Genomic DNA, 27,170 nt, shown 5'->3' on the forward strand with positions numbered 1-27,170 from the left:
GTTTGCTTAAATTACCCAGAGGATCCCATTCTTTTTGGGCAGATCCAACTCCAGGGGCAGCCCTCCTGCTGCCTCCAGGAGAGCCAGTCCTGGGGACGTTGGAAAGGGTCGTGGTCACTCTCCAGTTGGGATCTGGGAACTCGGGGAAGGCTGGACCTTTCCTGGGGCTTTCTCTCACTGCGAGAGAAGGCACGCGGGAGGTTCTTAGTCTTTACCACCAAGACAGAGGCCTCATTTGGAACGATTTCTTCTGGTGCGATGGGCGCGCGGGAAAGAATCGGGAAAATGCCGAAGTACCCTGGCCATTTCTCCCTGACCACTGCCACGGCACGCGTGCGTATATGCTTGTGTGAGAGAGCGCGCCTACTGGAAGATAAGCGCGGCCTGTAGGAGGGGTGGGGGGAGGGGTGGGTAAGGGTGGGGGTGGGGCTGTATCTATGTCTTGTGAAAGTCTTGATGAACGTGTGTGAGTGCTTATGTGTGCAGGGTATCTGTGAGCGCCTGCTTGCGACAGAGGTGACCTCTCATTGCGCTGGTTCTGTAGTCACCGAATGGGAGAAGAGCAAGAAGGATAAAATTCCGTCCCTTCGGCCGCTCGAGGCTCTGACGATTTAAACTGGCCATTTGGGATGTCCCCTGTCACCCGCCTAATACCCCTTTGTCACTATTGTCGCAAATTCAGGATCCGGATCTGGCCAGAGGATTCTCAATTTCCAGCCCCTCTAATGCTCTCTGATATTTCTGAGGCCTGGAAAGCTAACTGTTCATCCTCCAGCGCCGCTTCCACTGCTTCTTAGCGGGTCCACCCACTCTGCGGCGCGCTCTGAGTCGGAACTCAGTCTGTAGCCTTCAGAAAAAGCCTGGACTTCTGCAGTGGACGTGAAAGCGGGAGCGTCACGCTGCACCAGCTCTGTGCTTCCCGTCTTTCAAAGGACAAATGAGACACCAGGCAGGCCCCAGACTGCAGCTGCCACCTCCGCGGATTCGCCTGGATCCGCTGCACTGTATTCTGGCTCCAGGCTTTGTGCTCAGCTTCAGGAGCTTGAGTCCCCCCCACCTCCACCCTCTTCGCGGGTCCAGAAAGGCTGAGGCTGGAAAGCCGTGCTCCTAGGCGCCCCAGGGGAAACTCTTACCCCTCGTGGGCAAGATACCCATCGCCAGATTCTAATTCAGGCCGATGGGAGAAATAAGGAGCAGGAAAAAAAGGCACCCATCTCTGCATAGCCCCCAACAGCAAAGTGCATGGGTGGAAGCTGAGAACTCCTGAGCTCTCCTAGGTCCGTGATGAGCTCGCAGTACCAATCTGAGGGAGGTGAATAGGCCCCGTAAGGTTAATTCCGGGGTCGATTGAGGAGGGAAGGAATCCACTCAAGGACCGTGCACCCTGCCCCCTACCCCGGGTTCCATCAGTTCTCATCTGTTATTAGAAGAGTCCTGGCTCAAGGCGCTTCTGACCTTGACCCAGCCCAGGACCTTGGGAACCACCAAGACCTTGACCCCCAGTGGAAGCCTTGACCCAGTTGGGAGCTAGCCCTGCCTGGACCCCAGCGGTGAGAGCTCAGGCTGCTGGCACTCACAGAAGGGTCTCCACCTTTAGAATTCTCTCCCTCTCTCTCTCTCTCTCTCTATATGTGTGTGTGTGTGTGTGTGTGTGTGTGTGTGTGTGTGTGTGTGTGTGTGTATTTAATGGAGGTACTGAGAATTGAACACAGGACCTCATGCATGCTAAGCACGGTGCTCTACCACTGAGCTATCCCTCTCCCCCCACAATTTAAAAAATTTTTAAATATAAACATTTAATCTTGATCTTGATTATTGAAAAAAACTTTTGCAACTTCTTAAATTTTGCTCTCTTAGCAAATGCCTCACTTTTTTACACTAGTCCCAGCCCTGGGTGTGAGGTAGAGCTTGAGAAATGAGTTCTACTCCCTGGAAGTTTGGATTGAGACTTTTCAAGAGTCTGGTTGCAGTTGATACTACAGTGGTGCTGTGGTCGCCACTTCTGCCAGTTGTGGGGTCCAGGAGGGACCAGGCAAGGATGGTCCTCTGGCCATGAACACCCAGCAGGATGATCCAGCAGTGCTCAGCCATATGGGCTTCCAGCAGCTCCCAGCAACCCTCTAGGGGTGAAGTGAAAACAGGGTAAAGAGACTGAGGATGCTGCAGAGGGCATGGTACGGACTGTAGACTAGGGAAGGAAGCACAGTCCAAAGGGAGAGTGCAATGAAAGGAATGACTATTGTTTCCTGGTACCTGGCACAAATTCTGGTAGGCACAAGGATTTTTTTTTATCAAATGTTTATTGAGTACCTACTATAGGCCACACACTGGACTAAGGACTGTTCTAGGCCCCCGGGATGCAGCAGTAAACAAGATAGACCTGGCCTCTGTGGGAGGGGTCAATACCCCATCCTATGTCCTTACATATATCTGAGTTCACCTGAAGCTGTGGACACTTCTCAGGAACCTGACAGTGAACGATGACAAAGCGCCTCCCTCCATCTGTCTCTCTTTTCCTCTGCCTGAGGGCTTTCTAGGGTACCTTGGAGCCCAACTTGGAATTGCTGGGGAGTTAAAAGCCCCCAATACTCAATTGTCAATAACTGCACATCTCCTGTCCTGTGATGGGATTATTTACGGTCTATTCTAGAAGGTATCTCAGATGGTTCCCAGCAGGACTGAACCACATATGTCCATGAGCTCATCAAAATACATTTTATTTGGCTTTGTCCCCCTTCCCTGTCTCTGTTTCCCTACTTCCTCACTTGTCCTTCCTGGGAGCGCCTTCCAGATGATTAAGTGCACCTGAGTCTTTCTCGCAGCATCTGCTTTTGGAGAAAGCTAAACACAGACAGCTCCTGTATTCACAGTGCTTGTAGTTTAGGGTGGTAAGTCCCAAATATCTATCCTTAGACAGGTGCCAGGCAAGGTGAGTCAGTATCTGGGCTGCAATCCACACTGGGTGGTGCAAGACCCTGGAGCATTGATTCTCATACTTTGCTTCCTTTTACAGTCTCCTGGGGAGATTATAAAGTTCCCCATGCCTGGGTCTCACCTCATATAAGGAAATCAGAATCTCTGGGGGTGGGGTGCAGACATCAGCACTTTTCAAAGCTCCCCACTCAGCAGTCACGAGTTTAAAGCAATGATCAAATTGTGCTGGGTGGGAATTTATAGATTCCCTGCCCGAACAGTGGGGTAAGTTCTGGGTTAGATCTCTCCACCTTGCCTTTCTGTGGGGAACTCCCTTGTCCATCGTTCTCAAGGCTCTTGGCTTTGATCTCTGAGTTCTTTCTTATCCATGATCCTCTTGAGAATTTAGGAGAGCACCCCCTCCTCGAGGTGGCACAACATTCACACCTGGCTTCCTCCTGGTGCAGGTTTGGGACCCTACGGTTACCTTAGAAGTCAAATACATAAAGAAAATTGGAGTCCAGGCTCGTGGTTTCTTGCCAATACAATTCCCTCAAAACTAAGTGTTACAGGTTGAATTATGCCTCTCAAAAAGATGTGTGGAAGCCCTAACACCTCATTCCTGAGAATCTGATCTTATCTGGAAATAGGATTGTTGCAGATGTAACTAGTTAAGATGAGGTCATACTGAGGTAGGGTGGGTTCTTAATCCAATAAGACTGGTATCTTTATAAGAGGAAAAGAGATACAGAGAGACACAGAGAGAACACCACATGACAATGGAGGCAGAGTGTGGAGAGATGGGTCTACAAGCCAAAGATTGCCAGCAACACCAGAAGCTCAGAGAAAGACATGGGTCAGATTCTCCTCTAGAGCCTTCAGAAAAAGCATGGACCTACTGATTCCTTGATTTTGGAATTCTAGCATCCAGGACTGAGAGAGAATAAGTTTCTGTTGTTTTCAGCCATTCCAGTTTGTGGTATTTGTTATGGCAGCCCTAGGAAACTAACACAGTGAGCTTCTGATCTATCTTCTAGTCACTTCCATGGGCAAATAATCACAGCCATGGGTTTTGTCTGATGCTACTTTGTGCAACAGAGTAGCCACTAGCCAAATATGGCTCTTTAAATTTAAATAAAAATGAAATAAAATTAAAAATCCAGCTTCTCAGTTGCACCGCTAACATTGCAAGTGTTCAGTGGCCACATATGGTTAGTGGCTGCTGCATTAGACATAGCGGATTGTAGAACATTTCCATCAAGGCAGGAAGTACTACTGAACACTACTGGTATAGTGTATCAGTCAGTTTTCTCCTGCAATAATGCTGCACAGCAATCCTAGACTTTCAGTGGATTATAAGAACAAATGCTTTTCTTATTCATGGGTCCATGGGACAGCTCAACTTTAGGTGCCAGGTTGGCCAGACTTGGCTCCTGCTACAGTCTGTGTTGGGTCTCCTCCACGTGACTCTCACTATCTTTACTCAGGGCATGTTCTTCTCATGACCAAAAGCAGGAGAGTAAGAGGGCAGTCTAAGCCACACAAGTGCATTTAAAGCCTCTGCTCAGATAAAATTTGGCTAACAGTCCACTGGCTAAAAGCAAGTCACACGGCCAAGCCAAATATTGATGCCTACAGTGACAGGCCCTACAAAGTTACATGGCAGGTGGTATGGATGTATAATCCTATTATGGAGGAGTGAAGAACTGGGAACAATAATCCAGTCTACCTCACCTATACATAGTGCTTCCCCTCACCCCTGAAAAGGTAATACTTTCATACAGTTAAAAAAAATCAAAAGTATATCCAAAAGTATGCTGTGAGAAAGTCTCCCATACCTGACCCACTCACCTTGTCCCTTTTCTTTACAGGTAAACTCTTTTTTAAAACATTTTTTTTATTGAGTTATAGTCATTTTACTACAGGTAAACTCTTTTTATTGGTTTCTTGTCTGTCTGCATGAAAATGCAAGCAAAACCATATATATTTGCTCCCTCTTCCCCTTTCTTAAAAGGACTTCCCTATAAACGGCACTGTCTTCTCTTATTTCTTTAAAAAATCTATCTTGGAGATTTTTCCATATAAGTATATATAAATGTAGTTCTTAAACTTATGTTCATTACATTTACTGTGTCCTGCTCCTCCCTGCTTTCTCAGTTTAATGACGGATACCTGAAGGGGTCTGAGATAATGGCTTGTGTTGGAAGGCAACACTTTTAATCTGACTTTGCCACTTCATTGGCTCCTGATTTGGCCTAGAAGCGTTCCTAGAGGTTCTTTAGAACGTTTTGGGGGTCTCAATCTTCCTAAGGATGATTACTTAGAGCCACCTTTTATAATTAACTTGTTTTTATCTCTCCAAGTTATGTTCCAGAGCTGGGAGGGCAGAGTCAAGGGAGCTGCTCTAATTCTTGTCAATCCCTTGGCTGGTGGAAAGGACGAAATGCGACAGGGAAGAATATGCCCAATCCTAATTTTAGTGCTAAAACTGGAGTGGGTGGTGGTCATATCACCTCCATTCCCACCCCTATTGGCTAGAACTTAGTCACATGATCACACCAAGCTAGACGACCATGCAGGGGAATTATACCACTAAAAGAAAAAGAGAATATACATATTAACAATTAGCAGTCCTTTTCTCATTGTTTGAGGTATCTGAAAGGGCAGTCTGTAGGAATTAATAAATAAGTCTATTTTGAAAGTTTCTATTGTACTATAAAATATAAGATGCAGAAGAGTGCACAAATCATAGGTGGATAGTTTGATGAATTTTCACCAAGTGAACACACCTGCACAGGGCGCTCCTTGGTCAAGAAAATGAACACTCAGTTCCCCTGAATTTGTTTCCTTGACATTGAGGCTAAGGAAGAAGTAATCATGTGGGGGTGGAGCCAAGGACGGTTGAAGGTGTTACCCGGCAAATAGGGTGTGGCTAGGAGGAAAGGAAGGGGGGGCCCTGCTCAGATTTGGAAGTCAGGGAGGGGCGTGGCCTGATGGCGTTACGCGTTAGGGGCGGAGCTTACTGGCCTGGAATCCCGGCTAGGAGGAAGGGGCGTGGTCAGGTTGGATGTTGCGGGGAGGTTAAGCCACAGCCACGGTGGACGGGGCTTAGCTATCCCGAAGGTGGCCTGGGTCACCAGGGGCAGGTTAGGTGAAAAGGCTGGCCGGGCTTAGCGAGAAGAGGAGGCTTGGAAGCCCCATTTACGCGCGAGGGCGGAGTCTCGAGCCGTTTGGGCTGACGCTGCGTCGGGGGCGGGGCTTTGCGCCGTCTTAGTGGACGCCGCGCCGGGGGCGGGGCTGGTGGGCGCGAGCTCCAAGATGGCGGTGGCCAGTGCGGCCGCACCGGCTGTGAACGTGTTCCCATTCCGCGATGTGCGGGCCGCGCCTGATCCGGTGCTGGAGGCCGGCCCAGTGGCACACGGACCACTACCGGTGCCTTTAGTGCTGGACAACGGGTCGTTCCAGGCCCGCGCCGGCTGGGCGTGCCCGGGGCCGGACCCGGGCCCTGAACCCCGGCTGCAGTTCCGCGCCGTGTGCGCCCGCGGGCGGGGCGGGGCTCGTGGCGGAGCAGGCCCGCAGGTGGGCAACGCGCTGGGCAGCCTGGAGCCGCTGCGCTGGATGCTCCGGTCGCCCTTCGACCGCAACGTGCCGGTGAACCTGGAGCTGCAGGAGCTGCTGCTTGACTACAGCTTCCAGCATCTGGGTGTCTCCTCACAGGTGAAAGGCGGGTGGGTTGAGATGTGTCTCCGGGCACTCTGCCCTCTGAGGGACTATAGTGACTGCAATAGTCCTGACTGTCATTTAGTCATTCACTTAATCAAATATTAAGCGCCTGTCGTGTGTAAGCCCTGGGCTAGATGCTTGGGGTTTAGCAGTGAACAAAACACCCTTTTCTCTTGGAGCACCTAATGCTCGTTTGTTAATAAATGAATTTATTAACAAATATGTGAGGAGCACCTACCCTGTGTCAGGCACTTTTCTAGATGTTTGAAATACATCCATGAACATAAAACAAAATCTCCTGTGCTTACGGAGCTGGTATGTAAAGACATTCTAGTATGAAAAGTAAACAGTAGAATTCAGTAGTAGATTCTATGGCAGGAGAGGAGAGGGTTACATCTTTTCAGTAAGATGGTTGGGGAGGACTCAGGGAGAAGGTGATGTTTGAGCAAGGACTAAGGGAGGTGATTGAGGGAGCATTATTCTGGAGAGAGGGATCAGCCAGTAAAAAGGAGTGTGCCCTAATCCTAATTGAAGGCAGCCAGAGTGAGGGGGAGGGTAGTAAGTGGAAGAGGAGGTCAGAGAGGTACCGAAAGGGCAAGTCACAAGCCTTACAGGCTTTAACTCTGGGTAAAATGGGAAGCCATTGCAGAGTGTTGAACAGAGAAGGGACTTGCCAATATAAGTGACTTATATTCCAAAAGGATCACCATAGCTGCTGTATGGAGAATGGTCTGGCCTGGGTCATAGTGTAGAAACAGACCAGTTATGAGGCTGTTGCAGTTAGGAGATGGGGATGATGGAGGAATTGGGGATGTGGTAAGAAGCAGTTGGATTCTGGAGATATTTTGAAGATAGAGCCAACAGTGTTGGCTGACAGTTTGGTTGGGGCTTTACTTAAACACCTTAAGTAGACCTTACTTTCATACTTTCCAAAGCAATATCCAGGAGAGATGAGAGTTTTACAGTTGGTTCTGATCAGATTTTTGATTGGAGATCAAAAGCAAATTCAGCCCTTGCAATAAGGATTTGGAGGGTTTTGTTTTGTTTTGTTTTGTTTTAAATGCTTAAAAAAAGAGTATTCTTTCATCACCTGTCAACTTACTCTTTTCTTTCAAAGTAGGGCTGTGTCGATCATCCCATAGTTTTGACAGAAGCCGTGTGCAACCCACTGTATTCACGACAAATGATGTCGGAGCTTCTCTTTGAGTGCTACGGGATTCCTAAGATTGCCTACGGAATAGACAGCCTCTTCAGCTTCTACCACAATAAGCCAAAGAGCTTGATTTCCAGCGGGCTCATCATTTCATCTGGATACCAGTGTACACATATTTTACCCGTCTTAGAAGGGAGGTGAGTTGAACTCATGGCATTTGAGTGCTGTTCTGAGAAACATTCAGGAAACATTTATTGGGCGCTTTCTTTAAAGGTGGAGTGGAAAGAGTGAGTACTGGACCACGAACTGGCCTCTGGGCTTAGCTCTGACCTCTCTCACTGTGTGAGTACAGATAAGTCACTTACCATCCATCCTTTGTGATCTGGATGGAGCTGGAGTTGATGGTCTCTGAGGTCCAAATCCATAATTCTAGAATTTTATGATTCTGATTTATGGTGAGATAACTAACACAGTACCTGCAGGTTGTAGGTGCTCAGAAAAATGTTCTGAGTAAATTATTTAAATATATTTAATTTAGACTGTCTTTTATTCGGGAGTCACTTTTTAATTAAGAGCTTATTTTGTTGTTCAGAGCTCTTTAATCATGTTTGTTTAGACCTTTCTTTTCAAGTACAGTACCCAGCACTTAACAGTTGCTTCATAACTGTTTCCAAGTTATATAAAAGGTGAGGGACAGTTTCTGTTGTGTTTAAAATCCATGTTTGTTTCATAGTTGGGCTCTCATTGTCTGATAAAGAGACTAGGCCAGCATCGTGCTATCCTGACAAGGTTTCTCTTTGCATAGAGAGGGTGTGTAAGTGAGAGAGGACACTGGCTTTGAAGTTGGAAGCCTGGGTTTGCAGCCCGGCTAAGGATGAGGTACTTAACTTCTTCATTTAGTTTCCTAACATATAAACTTGGGAAAAACTGATTCCTCAGGGTTACCCTCAGGATGAAATGAAATAACGTGGGTGATGGCATTTTGTAAAACAGTCTGAATATTTACATGAAAGTAAATGCTGTTGAATTTATTGAGCCCTATGTGTAGTGAGAATTTCTCTTGAAGTTGTTAAAAAAAATTCATGAACAAAAAAGTAATTCTTAGACATTATCAAAAACTCCTGATATACTGAGTAATCTATTTTATGTAAACAGAATATGCAGAAATTAAAAATTATATAGTTCTTTTTTATGTTATATTGAGAGAAAATTATTTTACCTGAAGGCTAAGGAATGATCAGATTGGAGCATAGCCTGTTCTATGCTGCCGTCTGCTGGTGAAGTGTGGTATAGCAGTGGCATTTCAATACGTTCTCACATTAAGAAAATAAAGTCATGAAAAAATGCTCAATATCACTAATTATCAGAGAAAGGCAAATCAAAACTACAATGAGATATCACCTCATACCAGTCAGAATAGCCATCATTCAAAAGTCCACAAATGACAAATGCTGGAGAGGCTGTGGAGAAAAGGGAACCCTCCTACACTGCTGGTGGGAATGCAGTTTGGTGCAGCCACTGTGGAAAACAATATGGAGATTCCTCAAAAGACTAGAAATAAACTTACCGTATGACCCAGGAATCCCACTCCTGGGCATATATCCAGAAGGAACCCTACTTCAGGATGACACCTGCACCCCAATGTTAATAGCAGCACTATTCACAATAGCCAAGACATGGAAACAGCCTAAATGTCCATCAACAGATGACTGGATAAAGAAGAGGTGATATATTTATACAACAGAATACTATTCAGCCATAAAAACCGACAACATAACGCCATTTGCAGCAACATGGATGTTTTTGGAGAATGTCATTCTAAGTGAAGTAAGCCAGAAAGAGAAAGAAAAATACCATATGAGATTGCTTATATGCGGAATCTAAAAAACAAACAAGCAAACGTAACATAAATACAAAACAGAAACAGACTCATAGACATAGAATATAATCTTGTGGTTGCCAAGGGGGTGCAGGGTGGGAAGGAATAGACTGGGATTTCAAAATGTAGAATAGATAAACGAGATTATACTGTATAGCACAGGGAGATATATACAAGATCTTATGGTAGCTCACAGAGAAAAAAATGTGACAATATATATATGTTCATGTATAACTGAAAAATTGTGCTCTATACTGGAATTTGACACAACATTGTAAAATGATTATAAATCAATAAGAAATGTTGAGAAAAGAAAATGAAGTCACTCTGGTTCTCCTCCCCTTCACTTCATGTGAAAGAGAACGCTAATCTTAGGTGACTGCAGCAAACTAGCATGTGTATGTTTGCATCAGTAGTAGTGGAGAGTCTAGGGAAGGGGCTCTCAATCTCTGGCCTACCCTGGAGCTACCTGGGAAGCTTGTTAAAATGCATATCCCCAGGCCCACCCCAGAGCAAATGAGTCCTGGGAATTAGCATTGTTTAACATTTTCCACAGCTAACTCTGGGATATGTGGCCCTGGGACCACAGTTTGAGAAATACATGATGAGTCCATGAGGGTCTAACTTTAGTGTGCGTGTTCTTCCCATTGAACCTGGTTTCCTCCTGAGACTCTTGCCAGAAGTCAGATGTTCAGGTAGCTGTCTGGACATGGACTAGGAGTGCCTGCATTGGGTAGGAGGTTGCACCAAGAGAACTTTGAATTCCCTTCCAACTGTAAGATTTTATGTTCCCCCAGCTGGTTGGTTTCTTCCTTGTTTGTCTACATTAAATTGTCCTTTTCCATCCATGGTGCTCCATATTCTCTCCACAAAAATTTGCCGAAAATTTCAGTGCTGTTTTCCATCCGTTTGTTGTAGGTTAGATGCTAGAAACTGCAAACGCATCAATCTGGGAGGAAGCCAAGCAGCTGTCTACCTCCAGCGTCTCCTGCAGCTGAAGTACCCTGGGCACCTGGCGGCCATCACTCTCAGCCGCACGGAGGAGATCCTGCACGAGCATAGCTACATCGCGGAGGACTATGTGGAAGGTGAGGAGGAGGACGCTTGCTGGCAGCTTTTGGATGTTGTCTACCTTTAGGGTATTCCTTAAATTGTTCCCAGGATGACTCCTGCGCACTGTTTTACTCTTTTTACTTTTTAGCATTCCCTTCCCGTTTGGTATTTACTTTCTTAACATACTTTTCAGTCAGCTGATAACTAACATATGTAGGTTCTTTTTCAAAGTTATTTTGGCTATTCTAGTTCCTTTGCCTTTAAATATAGATATTAGGATCAGTTTGTGTGTATCTACAAAAAAGTTGTTAGCATTGTGATTGAAATTTCATTGAATCTGTAGATCAGATTGTATATAACAACAACATTCTAAGTGTAAATCCAGATATAATATTAAATCTAGATTGGGGAGAATTGACTTTTTTTTTTTTTACTGTGTTGAGGCTTCTAATCCATGAATATTTGTCTTTCCATTTATCTAGGTCTTCATTGATTTCTTTCATCAGCATTTTATAGTTCTCATATAGATCCTATACATGTTTTATTAGATTTATGTCTAATTATTTCTTTTTTTACTTCAATTTCCAATTGCTTATTGCTCTTGTATAGAAATGCAATGAATTTTTATTTGTTTACCTTATATTCTGTGACCTTGCAAAACTTACTAGTTCTAGTTTTTTTTGTAGGTTCCTTAGACACTACTAGGTAGATGTGTCATCTGTGAGTACGAACAGTTTTATTTCTTTCCAATCTGTTTGCCTTTACTTCTTTTCCTTACCTTGTTTCACGGCCAGGCCTTCTAGTGCAGTATTGAACAGGAGCGGCAAGAGTGGACATCTTTGCCTTGTTCCTAATTTCTGATCGTGTGGAGGGGAAAGCATTTAGTCTTTCACTATTAATTATATGATGTTAGCCCTAGTGTTTTTGCAGATATCCTTTATCGAGTGTAGGGAGTTTATTTCTGTTCCTAGTTTTGCTAATCATTTTTATCGTGAAAGGATTTTGAATTTTGTGAAGTGGTTTTTCTGCATCTGACATGATCCTGTGGTGTTTGTGCTTTGGACTGTTAATATAGGAGATTATAGTGATTGCTTTTCAAATATTGAACTAACCTTGATTTGGGGAGGATAAACCCCACTTGTTCATGTGTTTTTTTTTCTGTATTGCTGGATTTGATTTGGTGAATTTTTTGAGGTTTTTGTGTCTATGTTCATGAGAGACATGGATCCACAGTTTCTTGTACTGTCTTTGTCTTGTGCTGGATCCCGGTGATGCCGGTCTGATTAAATGAGCTGTGTATTTCTTGTGTAGGTCTTTGTGTTGCTCTGGAGACGACAGTCATCAGACTTTTCACAGTCTTCTTAGAATCTCTGCTTTGCCGCTGCAGGTGGAGCGTGCAGATGCTAGCCCTCCAGAGGCCCCTCTGTCCTTCCTCTGTCGGGCTGGGCTTGTCGTATGTGTCACAGCCACATACGTGGGAAACCCAACAGACCTTGTCATAGTTTTTGCTTTCGGTTGTCAAACATATTTTAAAGAACCCAAGAAGAGGTTAATCCGCTTTGTTCACCCAGTAGATTTTCATCACTTCTGTTGCTTTTTCCTTCACTTCTGGTGCTCCAGTGGTGTCACTTCTGTCTGAAGAACTTTATTTAGCAATTCTCTCAGAACAGGTTTGTTGGCTTCATGTCTGGGTTTTCCAGCTGCATTTTGTTGATCGGGTAGATTTAGAGACAGGGTGGTGTGTGCTTTCTCCACCTTACTCGGGCCTGGAACCTGGTCTTGACTTTCTCATCTCAGTGCTAATAGTGTTTCCATTTCCTGATTTCCAAAACCATGCCTTTGAAGAATTGCAGAAATGGCGGTGCCCCGATTACTACGAAGACAACGTCCACAAGATGCAGCTCCCGTTCTCCAGCAAGCTGCTGGGCAGCACCCTGACCTCCGAGGAGAAGCAGGAGAGGCGGCAGCAGCAACTGCGGCGGCTGCAGGAGCTCAACGCCCGGCGGCGGGAGGAGAAGCTGCAGCTCGACCAGGGGCGGCTGGACCGGCTGCTCTACGTGCAGGTGACAGCTAGCCCCACCGCGGGTCCCCAGCCTTGCTCAGCACGGTGGGCCCAGAGAGTTTTCTTCCGATATACTCTCCCTCAGCCATAGAGCGCATCAGCTGTCTCAGTCCCCCTGGGGTCAAGGAGGAGGCCGGGGGATCATCCGCATGGAGGTCCTCGGCGCAGAGGGTGGTGTAGCCGCAGGCGTTTCTGAAAGAGCTATGGCCTTTGACCTTGTTCATTAATTTTATCCTTCTGGCCTCTTTTGCTTGACCTTTAACTTCTTTTTAGAGCTGGTTCATTTATTTATCCTGGTTTATTTGTTTTATTCCCCATGTCTTTTTTGGGGGAGTAATTAGGTTTATTTATTCATTTATTTTAATGGAGGCACTGGGGATTGTGTGTGCTAAGCATGTATTCTACCACTGAGCTATACTCCAGCCCCCTTAACTTTTTAACTTAAGTGTAGTACACGTGATACAAAGCACATGGATCTTAGGTGTGCAGCTTGATGAATTTTCACAACTGAAACACACCATGTATCCATATCCAGATCAGGAAATAAAACATTACCTCCTCTCAGTAACTCTCCCACCTCTTCCCACCCAAAAGCTTAACATTTCTGACATTGGTCACAGAGATGAGTTTTGCCTAATCAGGAGGTGCTGAGTTGGTGGTGCAGTGGGAGCCCCAAGACGGCTGAGGAGGAGGGCAGCTGTGCGCCTCTTGGTGGGAGGTGTGACTTTGTAGAAGGGCAGGTGGGGACCTCAGGGAGCCCTCTCCTGCCGCAGTTCTCCGTTGAGCATCTAAGCGACTTGCCTCCTTCCTGTGTGGGATTGCCCTCATGCACATCGTTGAGGGTGACTTGTGACTGCTCTGCTTGTAGGAACTTCTAGAGGAAGGCCAGATGGATCAGTTTCACAAAGCTCTGATGGAGCTGAACATGGACTCCCCAGAAGAGCTGCAGTCCTACATACAGAAGCTCAGTTCAGCAGTGGAGCAAGCTAAGCAGAAGATCCTTCAAGCAGAGGTCAACCTTGAGGTGGATGTGGTGGACAGCAAGCCAGAGGTACCGTGGGCCTTGGGAGGGAGGTCCCGCCGGGTCATGTAGAGAGAACGGCCCTTTCTCAGGGCGGGAGGAGTGCCCGGGGAAGGCTGACATCAAAGGGGTTGCGACCAGACTTGGGGGAAGAGAGCGGTGTGATGTCTACAGGGACATGGATGGGGGCGGTGATGGCGCTGACCTGGTGCTAGCTGAAGTCCTGACCCGAGGGATATCACCCAGTAGAGCTCTGGCGCCCTGGAGGAAGTGTCGAGGGGGAGCAGCATTCACATACCAAACATGTAGCCCATCCTGAACCTGAACCTGCCACTCTGATGGTTCCTGGGTGGTTAGTCATACATTCCCTTAACTTTCCCCTGATCTTTTATTGAATATGTTGTGGTTGCCCTTCCATTTACCTCCTTTCCTTCTCCATGCTCCCTAAGGACAGGGGTATGCTTCACACATAGTTCAAGAATTTTTTCCAGCCACTGATAGCCATGCTCAATAAAATGTTTGTAGGTTTATTTAGGATCAGCTTTTTGTTAATTACCAAGCACTGACTCTTTGATCTTTGGTGTCTCTCCTTTTTGTTTCCCTGCCAGTGGAATGTTAATCAGTGTTGATGTGGCCAAAAGTGGCTGGGGTGGCGGGGCTGAGCTAGGGCCCTAGGTGATTCAGAGCCAGCACTGGGCCTGTGTGGTGAAGGGGTGGCCTGCGGGTCACACCTTGGCCCCAAGTCTCTGGCCGGCTCTCCTGTCTAGAACTGGACAAAAGTGGTAATAAGTGGACATGTTATTCCCAAATCTGTCATCTCTCGAGTTCTAAAACCAAGGAACTTATTCATTGCCTTGTGATACTTCTGGGGCAGGATTAACCCATGCAGCTATTGGTTTTTGTTTTTAAGTCAACTTTCTTTAAATTCTAAAACCTGTATTTTTGGAAAGTCCTGTGGAAAGCTCCAGTTTGATGCCGTGTAGTGTGGTGCTTACCAGTGACTTCAGAGCTGCCTTCGGCTCAGCAGGCAGCCTGCTGTTGCAGGGACTGTCTCGGCTGGAGGCTGGCTCTTCAGGGCTCCTGCTCTCAGCCTCCCCTTCCCCGCCTCTCTGACAGGCTGCAGACACATGAGGGCAGCGACCGGCCATGAGCCTGAGTGTTTGATAGAGCAGTTCCTGAGTTAGGCGTCCTCAGCCCGGTGTTTGGGGTCACAGAGATGTTCGTTGAGGGTGATTGTTAGAGATGAGGATCACTTACAGCAACATTCATGGGCTAAATTTGGCCGCAATACTGACCAGCCAGTTCTACCTTTCACAAAGTATTTGCTGTATTTTCAAGCAGTATAATTCTTTTAGGATGGAGGGCATAGATTTATGTGGATCATGGTTCATATTGAAATGCCATCTAAGCAGTAATGGCTGAACTGAATTAATATAGCTAAATGCTTCAACAGCATTTTTTAAAATCCACTTTTTCCTGTAGACCAATCTATTCCAGCCCTCGCTATTCTGCAAGTATTTGATGGGGGTGTAGTAAAGCAGTACGGAGGCTTTGTTAGCATTCCTGATCAAGTATTTAGCCTAGAAGATGCTTGCTTTGCATCGCTCCAAGTGCAGCGTAAGGGGGCGTGAGGGGGAGAGCACAATTTGAGAGCACCTTCCTTTGTTGGGAAACACAATGGGCCAAATATAGAAAGTTCTCTTGCCTGACGAGCCAAGACCAGAGCTGGCCTCTGCTTGTTTTGTGCTGCTCAAGGCTGTTCCAGGGAACAGTGCTGCATCTTCTCTGATGTGCTTGGCAAACGGTGGTTCTGTTCAGTTCCAAAAGAACAGTCGTGTTTGTGTTCCTGAACGCCAAGCAGTACACGTGGAGACCCTGGCAAACCCTGGAGGGCGAGAAGCCAGCCGTGGTAGAGGAATCTGTGCTCTGTCGGATGTCCATAGTCGGCACTGAAATCACTAGCTTTGCTCTCCCTGAGTCACGTGAACTGGGCTAAATAAAATTTCTTTTTACCAATTTTATTGAAGCTAAGATGTTATTTTTAAGGTGGCATGCTTTTTTTTAAAAAAATTATTTTATCTTGAAATAATTATAGATTCACAGTAAGTTTAAAAAGAAGTACAAAGAGGTCCCATGTGCTCTTCACCAGTTTCCCCCAATGGTAGCATCTTAGTAACTATAACAAAACCAGGAAATTGACGTTAGTACAGTCAACAAATCTTACTCAGATTTTCCCAGTTTTATATGCCGTTGCGTGTGTCTAAAGTTCTAGGCAATTTTATCAGGTATAGATTTGTACATCAGCTCCATGGTCAAGATGCAGACCTGCTCCATCACCACAAATATCCCCCTTGCTTCTCTCTCATAGTCACACCCTTCTCCTCTCTCCACACCCTCCCACCCACTTCCTAACCCCTGGCAACCGCTAATCTGTTCTCCATCCCTGTAATTTTCTCATTTTAGGAATGTTATATAAATGGAATCGTAGGGTTTGTAGCCTTTTGAGTTCAGCTTTTTTCTCTCAGTATACTTTCAGATGTTTTTATTTTAGGGTGTATGTGTTGGTGATTATGATTTTATATTAAGGTGACATGCTTTTTGAATATAACTAGATGTGAAGGTGGATAATAATGTGTTTGTTGCAGCCAAGAAGGCTCTTTGAAACTCCGACATCTTACAGTCCTCTCTACTCTAGAGAAGCTTGAGGGAGTATCCCAGGGGCCCGCCACTCCGTGCGAGACATGGGATGCCAGGGACTAGGGGTGCACAGGTGATGAAGATACAATTCCTACCCTCCTTGGTGCCTCGAAAAATAGGGCTGTAGCAGCATAGTCAGACTGTAAGAAAACTTAATCAGGTGCAGTGCAGATGTGTGTGGGAATACAGATGGAGTTTTGAGAAAGGCCTGGGATATTGCAGCTGAGCCCTGAGAGATTATTTGACTTCAGCAGATAGCACATGAGGAAGGAAGGGCATTTTAGATGGAGAGAACCGCACATGTCGGGAGCAGAGCACATGGGGTACAAGAGAGTGGGCGATGGTGCCGGGGAGGGAGGCAGTGGCCCGCCTGTAAGGTCTCTGCCAGTCAGCCTGGGTAGTAGCCTTCAGACACACACAGCTTTCACAGGATGCTGAGCAAGGAAATAGCCTGACGAGATTTTATTTCAGGAAAATAACTGGTGGCAGTTGGGATGGTGGATTTAGGGAGAGGCAAGGCTGGAGGTGGGAAGACAGGATGAAAGTGTGCTGTAGTCATCCAGGAGAGAGCTGACATGGACCCGAAACTTGTCAGGAGCCATGGGGACGGAGGGCGGAGGAGGACTCCGATCTTGGTGCCGTGTAGGAGTGGCAGTTGCTGATGATGATAGAGCCTGTGACACGTGCCAGACCCCGTGCAGGTATCATCTTGGTCAGTTTTCATATTCCGTAAGTACTGTCATCATGCCCATTTTATGAATAAGGAAACTGAGGTTTAGGCGAGTGAAGAAATTTGGTCCAGGTCACACCACTAGAAGGATCGCAGCTGAGACTCAGGCACGTGCAGTCCAGGTCCAGGTTCTCTCCGGTCACACTGAGGTGGGTTGAAAGGCAGAGGGTGCAGGATGGCGCCATGGACAAGCTTAGGGAGGTAACTAGCTGGGTCTGAGCACCTCATCTCTAAGGTCTCTGTGGGGCAGCAGCTGGGACTTCCCAGGGCCCAGCTGTGGAGGGACCTGGAATCCCATGGGAAGTGAGAGAAAAAGAATGCCCGGGCAGGCCCCCGCTGCGGGGTTGGGGGGCGGGAGACAAGCCAGAGAAAGAGATGGAGACAGAGCGGTCAGAGAAGAGAGGAAGCAGAGGGGTGGGCGGGAGCGTTTTGAGACCATGGGTGGTGGGCTCAGCCTCGGATAGGAGGTGACACACTCAGCCTTTGAAGACAAGGAAGGGAAAGGACAAGAAAAAAAGATCAGGAGATGGGATGGAGATTAAATAGGTGAGTTGGTTTTTTGAGGCACAGAAGGCGACCTGCAGGGAACGGTGGAGCAGAGATTAGAAAGGGGGCAGAGCAAAGAGTGTCAGGAGAGGCGTCAGACACCTGCCGTGGGGGCTGCAAGGAAGCCGAAGAGGGACACGGGTGGCCTGGTAGCCTTCTGGGGCTTTCTTGACTCCTGCCTCACCAGAAGCCTGTTTCACTTAACCTGCTGCTGGATGAAAAAGCACTCCACACTTTGCAGCTGGAAGCAGCAGTCACGCTGTTGTGTTCACAAGTCTGAAGGGTCAGGAATTCAGACAGTGGAGGAGGGCTGTCTGGGGCCTCAGCTGGGACGACTTGGGCAGTTGGGAACTGCAGTCCCTGGAAGGTTTTCCCTTCCCTGGCATCTGGGCTGGGATGACTGAAAGGCTCGACTCAGCGGGGCCACGGACCTGATTACCACGCGGCCTCTCCGTACACCTGAGCTTCTCAGCACGGCCACTGGCTTCCAGGAGGGACTCCTGAGGCGGGTGGCCAGAGAGCACATGTTGACGGGTGTGGCCTTTAAAAGTGACTTTGCTTTTTATATTTGCAGCTGATACGAGTAGGTTCTAGAGAAGTGTAGTTAAGTGCTGTGAATTACGTCAGTCATAGACCCTGAGGGAGGAGGGACTCAGAGGACACGCACCAGATGTAAGGCTCTCCCCCTGCGCAGCCTCGGTGGTTGGCATGGAGTCTGCTTGAACCCTCCCAAGACACCGTCCCTTCAGGCAGTCCTTTCTACAGCAGCCGTCACGGTTACAGCATTCGTCCACAGAACGCAACAGAGCATTTCTTCCCTTAACTTCTCCCATTGCAGTCCAGAAGGTACAGGTTGTCTGCCTTTCACATGGGAGGACAGATGGCTGAGGACAGCATCCAGGACCATCCCCCCAGCTGCCCAGCTTCCTTTGTTCAGGTCAAAATGAAAGGTGTCCTGAATCCTCGACTGGGGACAGTGCCTGCATGTCTAGTCCCCATTCAGGTTCGTTGTCATGAAGAGGAAAGCCTGTTCTGCAGGACTGCACAGATAGGACGCATTCGGCCACCTTGGAGTCTTTAGTCACATCCCCAGCCCATTAAGGGCTAACAGTTAAGCCTGTTGGTGTTGGCACATATGTTTGTTAATTATTAAGATGTTTACTTAATTTTGTCTGTAGTCCAAGCCACTGTGTAGGACGCCAGCTATCATACCCTCTCCCTGGAGTTGTGTGTGTGGAGGTGTGGCTGGTACTGGTGGCCAGGTCTCCACGGGGCACCAGACTTGGTGCTGGCCCCATCCCAAGTTGTCAGAGAGAAGGTGGGAGTCAGTGAGGGTTGTCTAAGTAGGAAGGGTAGGGGATAAGAGCAGAGCCCATCCCTGGCTTTTTAATCTTTTAATCCTGTGCTCATGTGTGTTCTTCTTTTTTTAATAGTTTAGCCAAATGTTCGTAGTTTTTACGTATTGACATACTTTGAGGACGCTGGGCGAGATCTTTTTGGTGGCAGTGAACTCAGAGAACTAAGGCTCCCCGAAGTTACAGGTTCTGTTTGGTTGTGTGCTCCTTTTCTCAGACCCCGGACCTGGAGCAGCTCGAGCCGTCTCTGGAAGACGTGGAAAACATCAACGACTTCGAACCCTTGTTTTCAGAGGAAACGCCCGAAGTGGAGAAGCCAGTGGCCACAGTTCAGGTTGGACTCTTGTAGCCTCGACCACGCTGGTGCCTTGAGGCCTGATGACATGACCAGTTAGGTCTAGTCTGCGTCTTTAGGAGTATTTTCCCCCAAAATCCCAGTTGTATGTTCTAAAAAGGAGAGTACCAGTGCTGGAAACTTCCAAAGTCAGGATTTCCCCACCCCGCCACCCGGGTGACTGATTGAGGTTGCAGCAGCAAGCTCTGAATCTGTGAGAAATAGCCTGCCTGGTGGGAGCATTTGGGCGAGTAACTGGGGACTTGTGACCCAAAGACTTGCTTTTCATGGTTGTATGTGAATTCAAGCCGGGGTCATAATGCTTCATCCCCATTTGCACCTGTGTTTCTTGTCATTACAATGGTGACCAGATAGACTGGCCTGAGGCTGAGACGTACCTGGGAGAAAGCTTTCTCGGCTGTGCAGGGACCCGGGCGTGGGGCAAGGCCCTGGCAGGGGACACAGCCTTCCAGAGCAAGCCTTCCACCACCGTTTGTCACCAAGTCTCTTTCCCTGCATCTCAGGGACCATCTCATGGTGCAAATACGTGGTGGTTTATAATCCAAAGGTCAAAGAAGGTAGAAGGTGAATGATCAAATCAGGAGAGTTGGGGAGAGGTCATTCTGACATGAACAAAGCACAGAAGCTGTATTGGAATAAGAAATGCAATTTGAGGGAACTGGCAACCGGGATGTTTGTCATTATGGCCTAAAAATATCTTCTAAACCTTGGGTTTTTAAAGCCCGTGTTTAACTTGGCAGCGTACCACCAGCTGTTTGTTGGGACAGAAAGAATTCGAGCTCCAGAAATCATCTTCCAGCCGTCCCTCATAGGAGAAGAGCAGGCGGGTGTAGCGGAGACGCTCCAGTACGTCCTAGACAGGTGAGGCTGAGGCTTCTTTTCCGGCTGTTTTCCTGAACCATTTCCTTGAATTTTGCATCGAATGGTGGGTTTGAAGGCTGGGCATTTGGAAACCTCCCTCACTTTCTCCTTGTTGACTTGCTGCGCTCGGAGAGTATTCTTTCTCTCTCACTAGGCCTGGCATGGAGTTGGGGGCTCCTTGATTCTTTTCTGAACATTTCTGAACATGAATATAAATTATAAAGTTCGAGGAGCTTTGAAGAATTTCTTTTGAGTTTGGGCAACGTGATAATATATGTGCATTGGCTTTCATGTAAATCTTCACATTACTGAAGATGAGTGATTCTAAATCACCCTAAAAATGTGCAGAACTTACAAGTGTTTTCCCTCTTTGCAGACACTTTATATAAGAATTTGCTTTTCTATAAGAACATGCCTTCCCCTACCCATTTATACGGCATTTTCCTGCAGTGTGAGTTTTCATATTCAAGTTGGACAAGTAGGGAACACAATTTTGTAGTCCTCTGGCTGCTGTTGGTTAAAACAGGATGGAAACTTAAACACAGCAAGGAAGAAAAGCTGTAGCAGCTACCTTGTTTGAGTGGCTTTGAACTTTGTCTAACAATGGGTGGGAAAGTGATCAAACATGTATAAGATAAAACTGGTATTAAAAAAAAAACACAGGTGATGAGATGGGTCCTCAGGAGAGGCAGGACTTTGGGGGGTGATGGAAATGTTCTGTAACTTGGTTGTGGTGATGGTCCGTAGGGTGTATAAGTTTGTCAGACTTTATCAAAATGTATTTCAGTTAATCCTCAATGAAGCCAGTTTTTTAAAAACATGTCTTAGAAAGGCATAATATTCTAATCATGTGAAGGAAATGGACTGGCCACTCAAATTAAGGTTTTAACTAGCTATTTGGCCTTCTGTGAAGACACCAATGAAAAATGGAAGGTGATTTTTGTTGTTTTTTTAACTTTGTGAGTAGTATTTTCTGGTTTGTACTGAGAGCTTACATGTCCACATCCACAGTCCCTTCTAATGTTCAAGTTGGAGGGACTGTAGCGGAGGAGTGGTTTCTGTCCTAGGTACCCAACGGACGTTCAGGAGCTGCTGGTTCAGAACGTTTTCCTCACTGGCGGGAACATGATGTACCCTGGGATGAAAGGCAGAATCGAGAAGGAGCTTTTGGAGATGAGACCCTTTCAGTCTTCTTTTCAGGTACCAGTTGTTCATGCAACCAGGCTGGTCCGAAAACAGCATTATTTGCTTTCTGATTGCAAAGGTAGTGAAGTGTAAATGAGAAAAATTCCTTTATACTTCCATGATCCAGAGAGAGCCACTTTTGACGTTTTCATGGCTTTCCTTCTGGTCTTTAGTCTGTGGTTAATTTTTTTTTTAATTGAAATATAGTTAGTGTGTCAGTTTCTGAGGTACAGCGTAATAGTTCAATCATACATTTACATACATTTATTCATTTTCATATTCTTTTTCATTATAAGTTACTACAAGATATTGAATATAGTTCCCTGGGCTATACAGTATAAACTTGTTTATATGGTTAGTTTTCAAAGCAGAATGGAAATCACATTTTTGTACTCCTCTGTTTTGTTTTAATGGACAAAGAAAGACCTGCATCCAATAAAGATTCAGAGCGTACGAAAGCGTGGACGTTGAGAATAAGGCCTTCTCTTGACCCAGACCCCTGGGTCTCCTGAGGATGAGGTGTTTGCCATGTAGAACGTGTGGGGTGGGGTGGGGTGGAGAGAGCATTTCACACAGGGACTAGCAGGAACGAAGGCTCAGGGGCCAAAAGCTTGTTGAGGGCTAAGCAGTAGCTGAGTGTGGCTGGAGTGGTTGCAGTTTAGAGGCTGGTAGGGCCCATGTGGTGCAGGGATCAGGTCCAGGAAGGCCCTTGTCCAGGTCGAGTGCCACCGCTGCTCCTCTCACACCACCTGACAGCTCGTGGTCAGTAGCATGGGATCAGGAGGTAGAGCAGCTGGTCCCCGCCATACGTCCGACTCCCCACCTTGGCCCCACGTGGCAGGTCTCCTACGGATAGAATAGCTGACAGTTGCTGATCCTGGGAGATCGTGGCTTTGCATTCTTGTGTGCTTTTGTGGAGAGTCAAGGGCATTTCAGCTCAGCTCTCTTAGAGAGGGTGCAGAGATAGACCTACCCCGTCTTGGGATCAGTGGAGCCCCCCCTCTGTGTATGTTTCTGGGAGTAAAGTGTAGCTGGACCCACCAAGCACTCAGTCCCTGAGCCCTGATGGGAGATGCCCTTCGTGTTTCAGGTTCAGCTGGCCTCGAACCCCGTGCTGGATGCCTGGTACGGTGCTCGTGACTGGGCCCTGGACCACCTGGACGACGAAGACGTCTGGATCACCAAGAAGGAATACGAGGAGAAGGGAGGTGGCTACCTCAAGGAGCACTGTGCCTCCAATGTTTACGTCCCCATCCGCCTGCCCAAGCAGGCCTCACGCTCCTCAGAAGCCCAGGCATCAGGCAAAGGCTCGGGGGCCAGTGGAGGCGGTGCCAGCGAGCAGGCGTAGCCGAGGGGCCCCTCCAGGGACCTTCAGCTATGTCAGCCAGTGTGACAGGGCAGTGACTCTGTCGGATGTGCCTGACCCGAGTCGGCTGGGAACATTTGGCTACACGATGGATTTCTTTCTCCTGTGGAGAACAGTTAAGAGCCACTGGGAGCTACCCTTCAGAACTGTGTTCATCTGGGGACATCTGCAGTGAAGGGACTGTAAGAGGCCACTGGCTTTGCTGAGCTGTGAATGAAGACAGCGTGGGGGACGGGGATGCATGAGCTGCACAGGCTTCCTCCTCCCTGCATTTTAAAGCCTTTTTTGTTTTTTGGTTTTTTTTTTTTAATCCTTTAAATTTTGTACTGTCAGTGTAGATATTCTTCTAAATTTATTAAAAATTGTGTAGATGCCCAGCAGGGGGCGTTCTTTCACATACACAGGAAAAGGATACTGTTCATGGCAATAAGAGCAGTCACCCACGAAGTCTCAGGGGCTGGAAATACTTCCCCTCTCCTGTATTTCTGCTTAGGAATGAAAGGGGCCCAAAGAGAGAAATCACATTGTATGAAGTCACTCTGTTAGGGGCCGGCCTGCCTGGGGCCCACTTATGAGTGGGCAGATGTGGGGCTAGTAGCCCAAATATTGTTTATATTTTCTTTGCTGGAAATTTTTCCACCACATGAGACTTTTCTACAGTTTTTAGAAATTTCTGTCCCTGTGAGTTTCTTGGCTGCTTAACTTTTTCAGGCCTTTTTGAAGAAAGAAACAGACTGGAAAGGGTTGGTCCTGTACCCTTTTCACAACCTCACATTCCCTGGACCTTTGCAGCTTCATCTTAAATGGACAGATAACCCCTCTCTTTTACAGAGATTGTTTGGTGAGAATTTTAACTCAGACACACCCAGTAATCGAGCCCAGAAGGCCCCTGAGCTGCTAGCATCCTTGTCACAGAATCCATACGTCTAAATCCCATGGAATCTCTAGCCCATCCTCTGATGAGGCCACCCCAGAACCAGGCTGCCCATACAGTTTACCAGGGATGATCGCCTGCATCTCTAGTTCTCAAGGGCTGAGATGCTGAAGACCAGAAAGGGGCAGTGGTGGTGGAGGAGGAGGAGGAAGACTCAGGCTGACTCAGGATCTCCCAAGGCCTTGCCAGGGAGCGCTCAGCCATCCACAGCTGGGCCCAAGGACTGATGAGACAGTGATAATGAGCATGAGCTGTCAAGAAAGGACAGTTGCAAAGAAGGTCGGACCAGCCTCCATAGGAGAGGTTTTCATATCACATTTCCAGGAGGAGGAGTGATGCTAACTACTGTTAGGCCTGGGGAGATGGGGGCCTTTCTCCCATAGTCAACATTTTATTTTTAAACGCCTGACCAGCAGCAGTGAATGCAGAGGAGTGCCATGGAAGTCAAGCCTTGATGAGAAAGGACCCTGGGTGGGCAGGTAAGCTGAGACACAGCAGAGTCAGACAGCAAGTGTTAAACTAGGCTTGAAACTGGGGAAGTGGGCTGTGATGAGGCTGAGCCTTGAGCTCTCCTACTTTATCTCTGACCCCTCACACTGAGTGTGCCGTGACCTCCCAGGACACCCCTCATGCACAAACCACCAGCTGAGCACTCATCATGATACTGTGAGCTTTTTCTCTGCCCCAGGGTGGTCTCTTACAAACTGTCAAGTGTTCCCTGAGATTATGATGTTGGTTTCATTCAGCCTGGAGAATCCACAGCCCAGTGCTGGACCTGGAGGGTGCTGAGGGCTCACAGGATTTTTACTGAATGACCAGCTGGTTGGGTAGATAAATGAATGATGAAATCTCTGAACAAAGAAAATTTGAGAATAGCTTGTTCACTCTGTTAAGAGGAACCATACTGAGGATGTCCCCTCAGCCAAGGAGCGTTACTCATGGAGACATCTTAAGTCTTCCCTTTGACCCTGCCAAGACTATTCCAGGATAGGAGGTGGATATGACTATATCTGAGTGGTCTGGGGGCAGCTGTGAAGGATCAGACACCCAGAACCCAGCTTCAGGCTTTTGTTTAGGGTTGTGGCAGGAGGAGGTAGCCCAGGGAAGGGAGAATCTGTCTTAAGATCTAACTTAGCTCTGGGGTTGAGTCAGGGCAGCTCTGAAGGTTGGGTGGCCACGTAGAGTGATCAGGGCCTCTTCCTGGCTAAGATGTGGTAGGGGTATCCCACCAACCTGCTCTGCCTTCATCCCCCGCCCCAACCTTTGGACTAAAGCAAACTTTTACTGTTCACAGAGTTACATCTGAGTTGCAAAATCTTTTCCCCTGTGTTTCCCCATTCATTCTGGGCTGCCACAATCTGACAAAGTATAAGGACACTTTTTTCTTGCATTTGTAGTGGAGCCTCTGCCTTCCTTTGCATTTTGCCCTTTCTGCCTCCCGTGGGCATCTCTGGAAATAAACAGTTTTACCACAGCTGCAAAAAAAAAAAGTGGAAAGGTAAGAAAATAGAATTTAAGAGTGAAATAAATGTTAAAATACGGGCAGAGAACACTAAACCAAGAAGTGGAAAAAAAACAATTCATTCAAATATAATATGCAAAGATTATTTTATGCCTACCTAAGGGATTAAGTGAATAAGATGAAGTCTTTCATTATAGAACTTTGTGATTGAATCATTTCAAGAAAATTAGAAAATGAGAGAACAGAAGATTAAAAATGTAGGCAAAGAGACTGTTTACTAAATAAGGTTTCTTTCCCCCTGAGCACGCAGCTGCGCTGTATTTCCCAGCCTCCCTTGCAGTTATACATGTAGCCACTGGAGTTCTGGCCAGTGGAGTATCAGCAGAAGAGGTGTACACCATTTCCAGGGCTGTCTTTTACAAACCCCCCCCCCACAGGAGCCCCTCTTTCCCTGTCCACTGGCTGAACAGAGAGCAGTCTTAAGACCCAAGAGGAGCACGGAGCCACAACATGGAAAGAGCTGAGTCCTTAAAGGACTGCTTGGAGCAGAGGCCCTGCAGATTCTTCACTACATGAGAAATAAACTCTTACTGTATGAAGCCACTGAGTGCTTTGGCCATATCTGTTACAGCAGCTAGCATTATTCTAACTAAAACTGTAGGTTAAAAATAAAAATTTCGTTAACTTCATGTTAATTAGGAGGGTTTGTTAAGGTGGAAAAGTTTTAAAATAATATGAAATAAGGAGAACAGTGTGACAGATAGTCATCCCCTTAGTTAGGAAATGGGAAGAATTCCTTTTATAGTGCAGGAAGATCAAGTGAGAAAGTGAAATCACCCAGGGATTCCAGGAAACATGGCAGACTAAGCTGACCCAGAAAGACCCCTTACGCCTACTACAAGATATACAGGAAGTTGATAAATATAACTTAAAAAGTAATGCTGAACTTAGAATCATAGATACCATGAAAAATCATGGAAATCAGAAATGAATACCAAAAGATCCAGATTGCTAACTGAAAGTTGGCACCGAGGCAAGCCTTAGGTTTCAGAAAGAGACGTAAGTCTTTGGGGTGGGGAGGGACTGCAAGTTTTAATGCCTAAGCAGGGACCAGAGATGTAGCCTGGGCCCTCCTGAAGGGAGGAAACTGGAATAAACTCCCCAAATAAATAATACTAACTCAGCAAGAGTAAATGCAAAGAGACTAGAAATAGAACCAATAAATCCAAACCCTAGGGAAAGCCAAGTCCAGTAGTAGAAGGAAAGTTTGGGGGCAGGGCGGGTAGAGCAGCCTAGTTAATACGAAAGTAAAAAATAAAGTGGCATAAATGAGTTCAAGTATGTTAATCATAATGTGAATAGATTAAAACTGGCCTGTCAAAAGAAAAATGAAAGAAAAGAGATTGGATTGAAAATACACTATATAGCTGTAAGCTGTAGACAGATTAACAATGTAAAGGGCTAGAAGATAAACCAAGCAGATGGATACGAAGCAACTGATCTGCTATAGTCGTGGTGACATCAGGAAAACAGTCTTTAAAGCAAAAAAATATAATTAAAAAGGGAATCTTCGCTTAGTAATAAACAGTTCCCACAGAGATATAACAAGCCTGAACCTAACCTGTGTGCCTCGGATCAAATAGCCACAAAGTGAATAAAGCACAAATTGACAGGATCGTAAAGTGAAACTGACCAATGGAAAGCGCCCAGGAGGCTCAGGATTCAGGAGCTGCGACGACGATGAGACCCAGGAGTCGGGTGGGCCTGGCACATCCGGGCTCTGGGCAAAGTCCAGTCCCCTCGGTGCAGCAAAGGGGGACTTGAGGCTCTGCAGCTATACCTGGACTCCTAGCCTCCCCCTCGGGCCATCCCAAG

At 46.8% G+C, this 27,170-nt stretch overlaps 1 protein-coding gene across 2 annotated transcripts; it reads left to right on the plus strand.

Moving 5' to 3' along the window:
• Positions 1 to 6,150: 6,150 nt before the first annotated feature.
• ACTR5 (actin related protein 5) lies at positions 6,151 to 25,477 on the plus strand. 2 transcript variants are annotated; one of them, XR_012061731.1, is made up of 10 exons: positions 6,151 to 6,630; positions 7,757 to 7,986; positions 10,587 to 10,756; positions 12,567 to 12,784; positions 13,652 to 13,834; positions 19,350 to 19,466; positions 20,209 to 20,348; positions 21,416 to 21,548; positions 22,624 to 24,312; positions 25,231 to 25,472. XR_012061731.1 is itself a non-coding variant. In XM_072944210.1 (9 exons), the coding sequence occupies exons 1-9, from the start codon at positions 6,232 to 6,234 to the stop codon at positions 22,879 to 22,881; spliced, it is 1,848 nt and encodes a 615-aa protein (XP_072800311.1). In that variant the 5' UTR covers positions 6,151 to 6,231; the 3' UTR covers positions 22,882 to 25,477. The 2 variants fall into 2 exon arrangements, 1 of the variants encoding a protein (XP_072800311.1); XM_072944210.1 differs by having other exon boundaries at positions 22,624 to 25,477.
• The last annotated feature ends 1,693 nt before the right edge of the window (positions 25,478 to 27,170 follow it).

The sequence above is a fragment of the Vicugna pacos genome, chromosome 19 (assembly GCF_048564905.1).
Source record: "Vicugna pacos chromosome 19, VicPac4, whole genome shotgun sequence".
Taxonomy (NCBI): Eukaryota; Metazoa; Chordata; class Mammalia; order Artiodactyla; family Camelidae; genus Vicugna; species Vicugna pacos.

Coding starts and splice junctions, on each gene's coding strand:
- ACTR5 (XM_072944210.1), top strand. CDS start 6,232: ATGGCGGTGGCCAGTGCGGCCGCACCGGCTGTGAACGTGTTCCCATTC. Junction 13,835..19,349: donor TGGTGGACAGCAAGCCAGAG/GTACCGTGGGCC, acceptor TCCTTTTCTCAG/ACCCCGGACCTGGAGCAGCT. Junction 20,349..21,415: donor CTCCAGTACGTCCTAGACAG/GTGAGGCTGAGG, acceptor TTTCTGTCCTAG/GTACCCAACGGACGTTCAGG.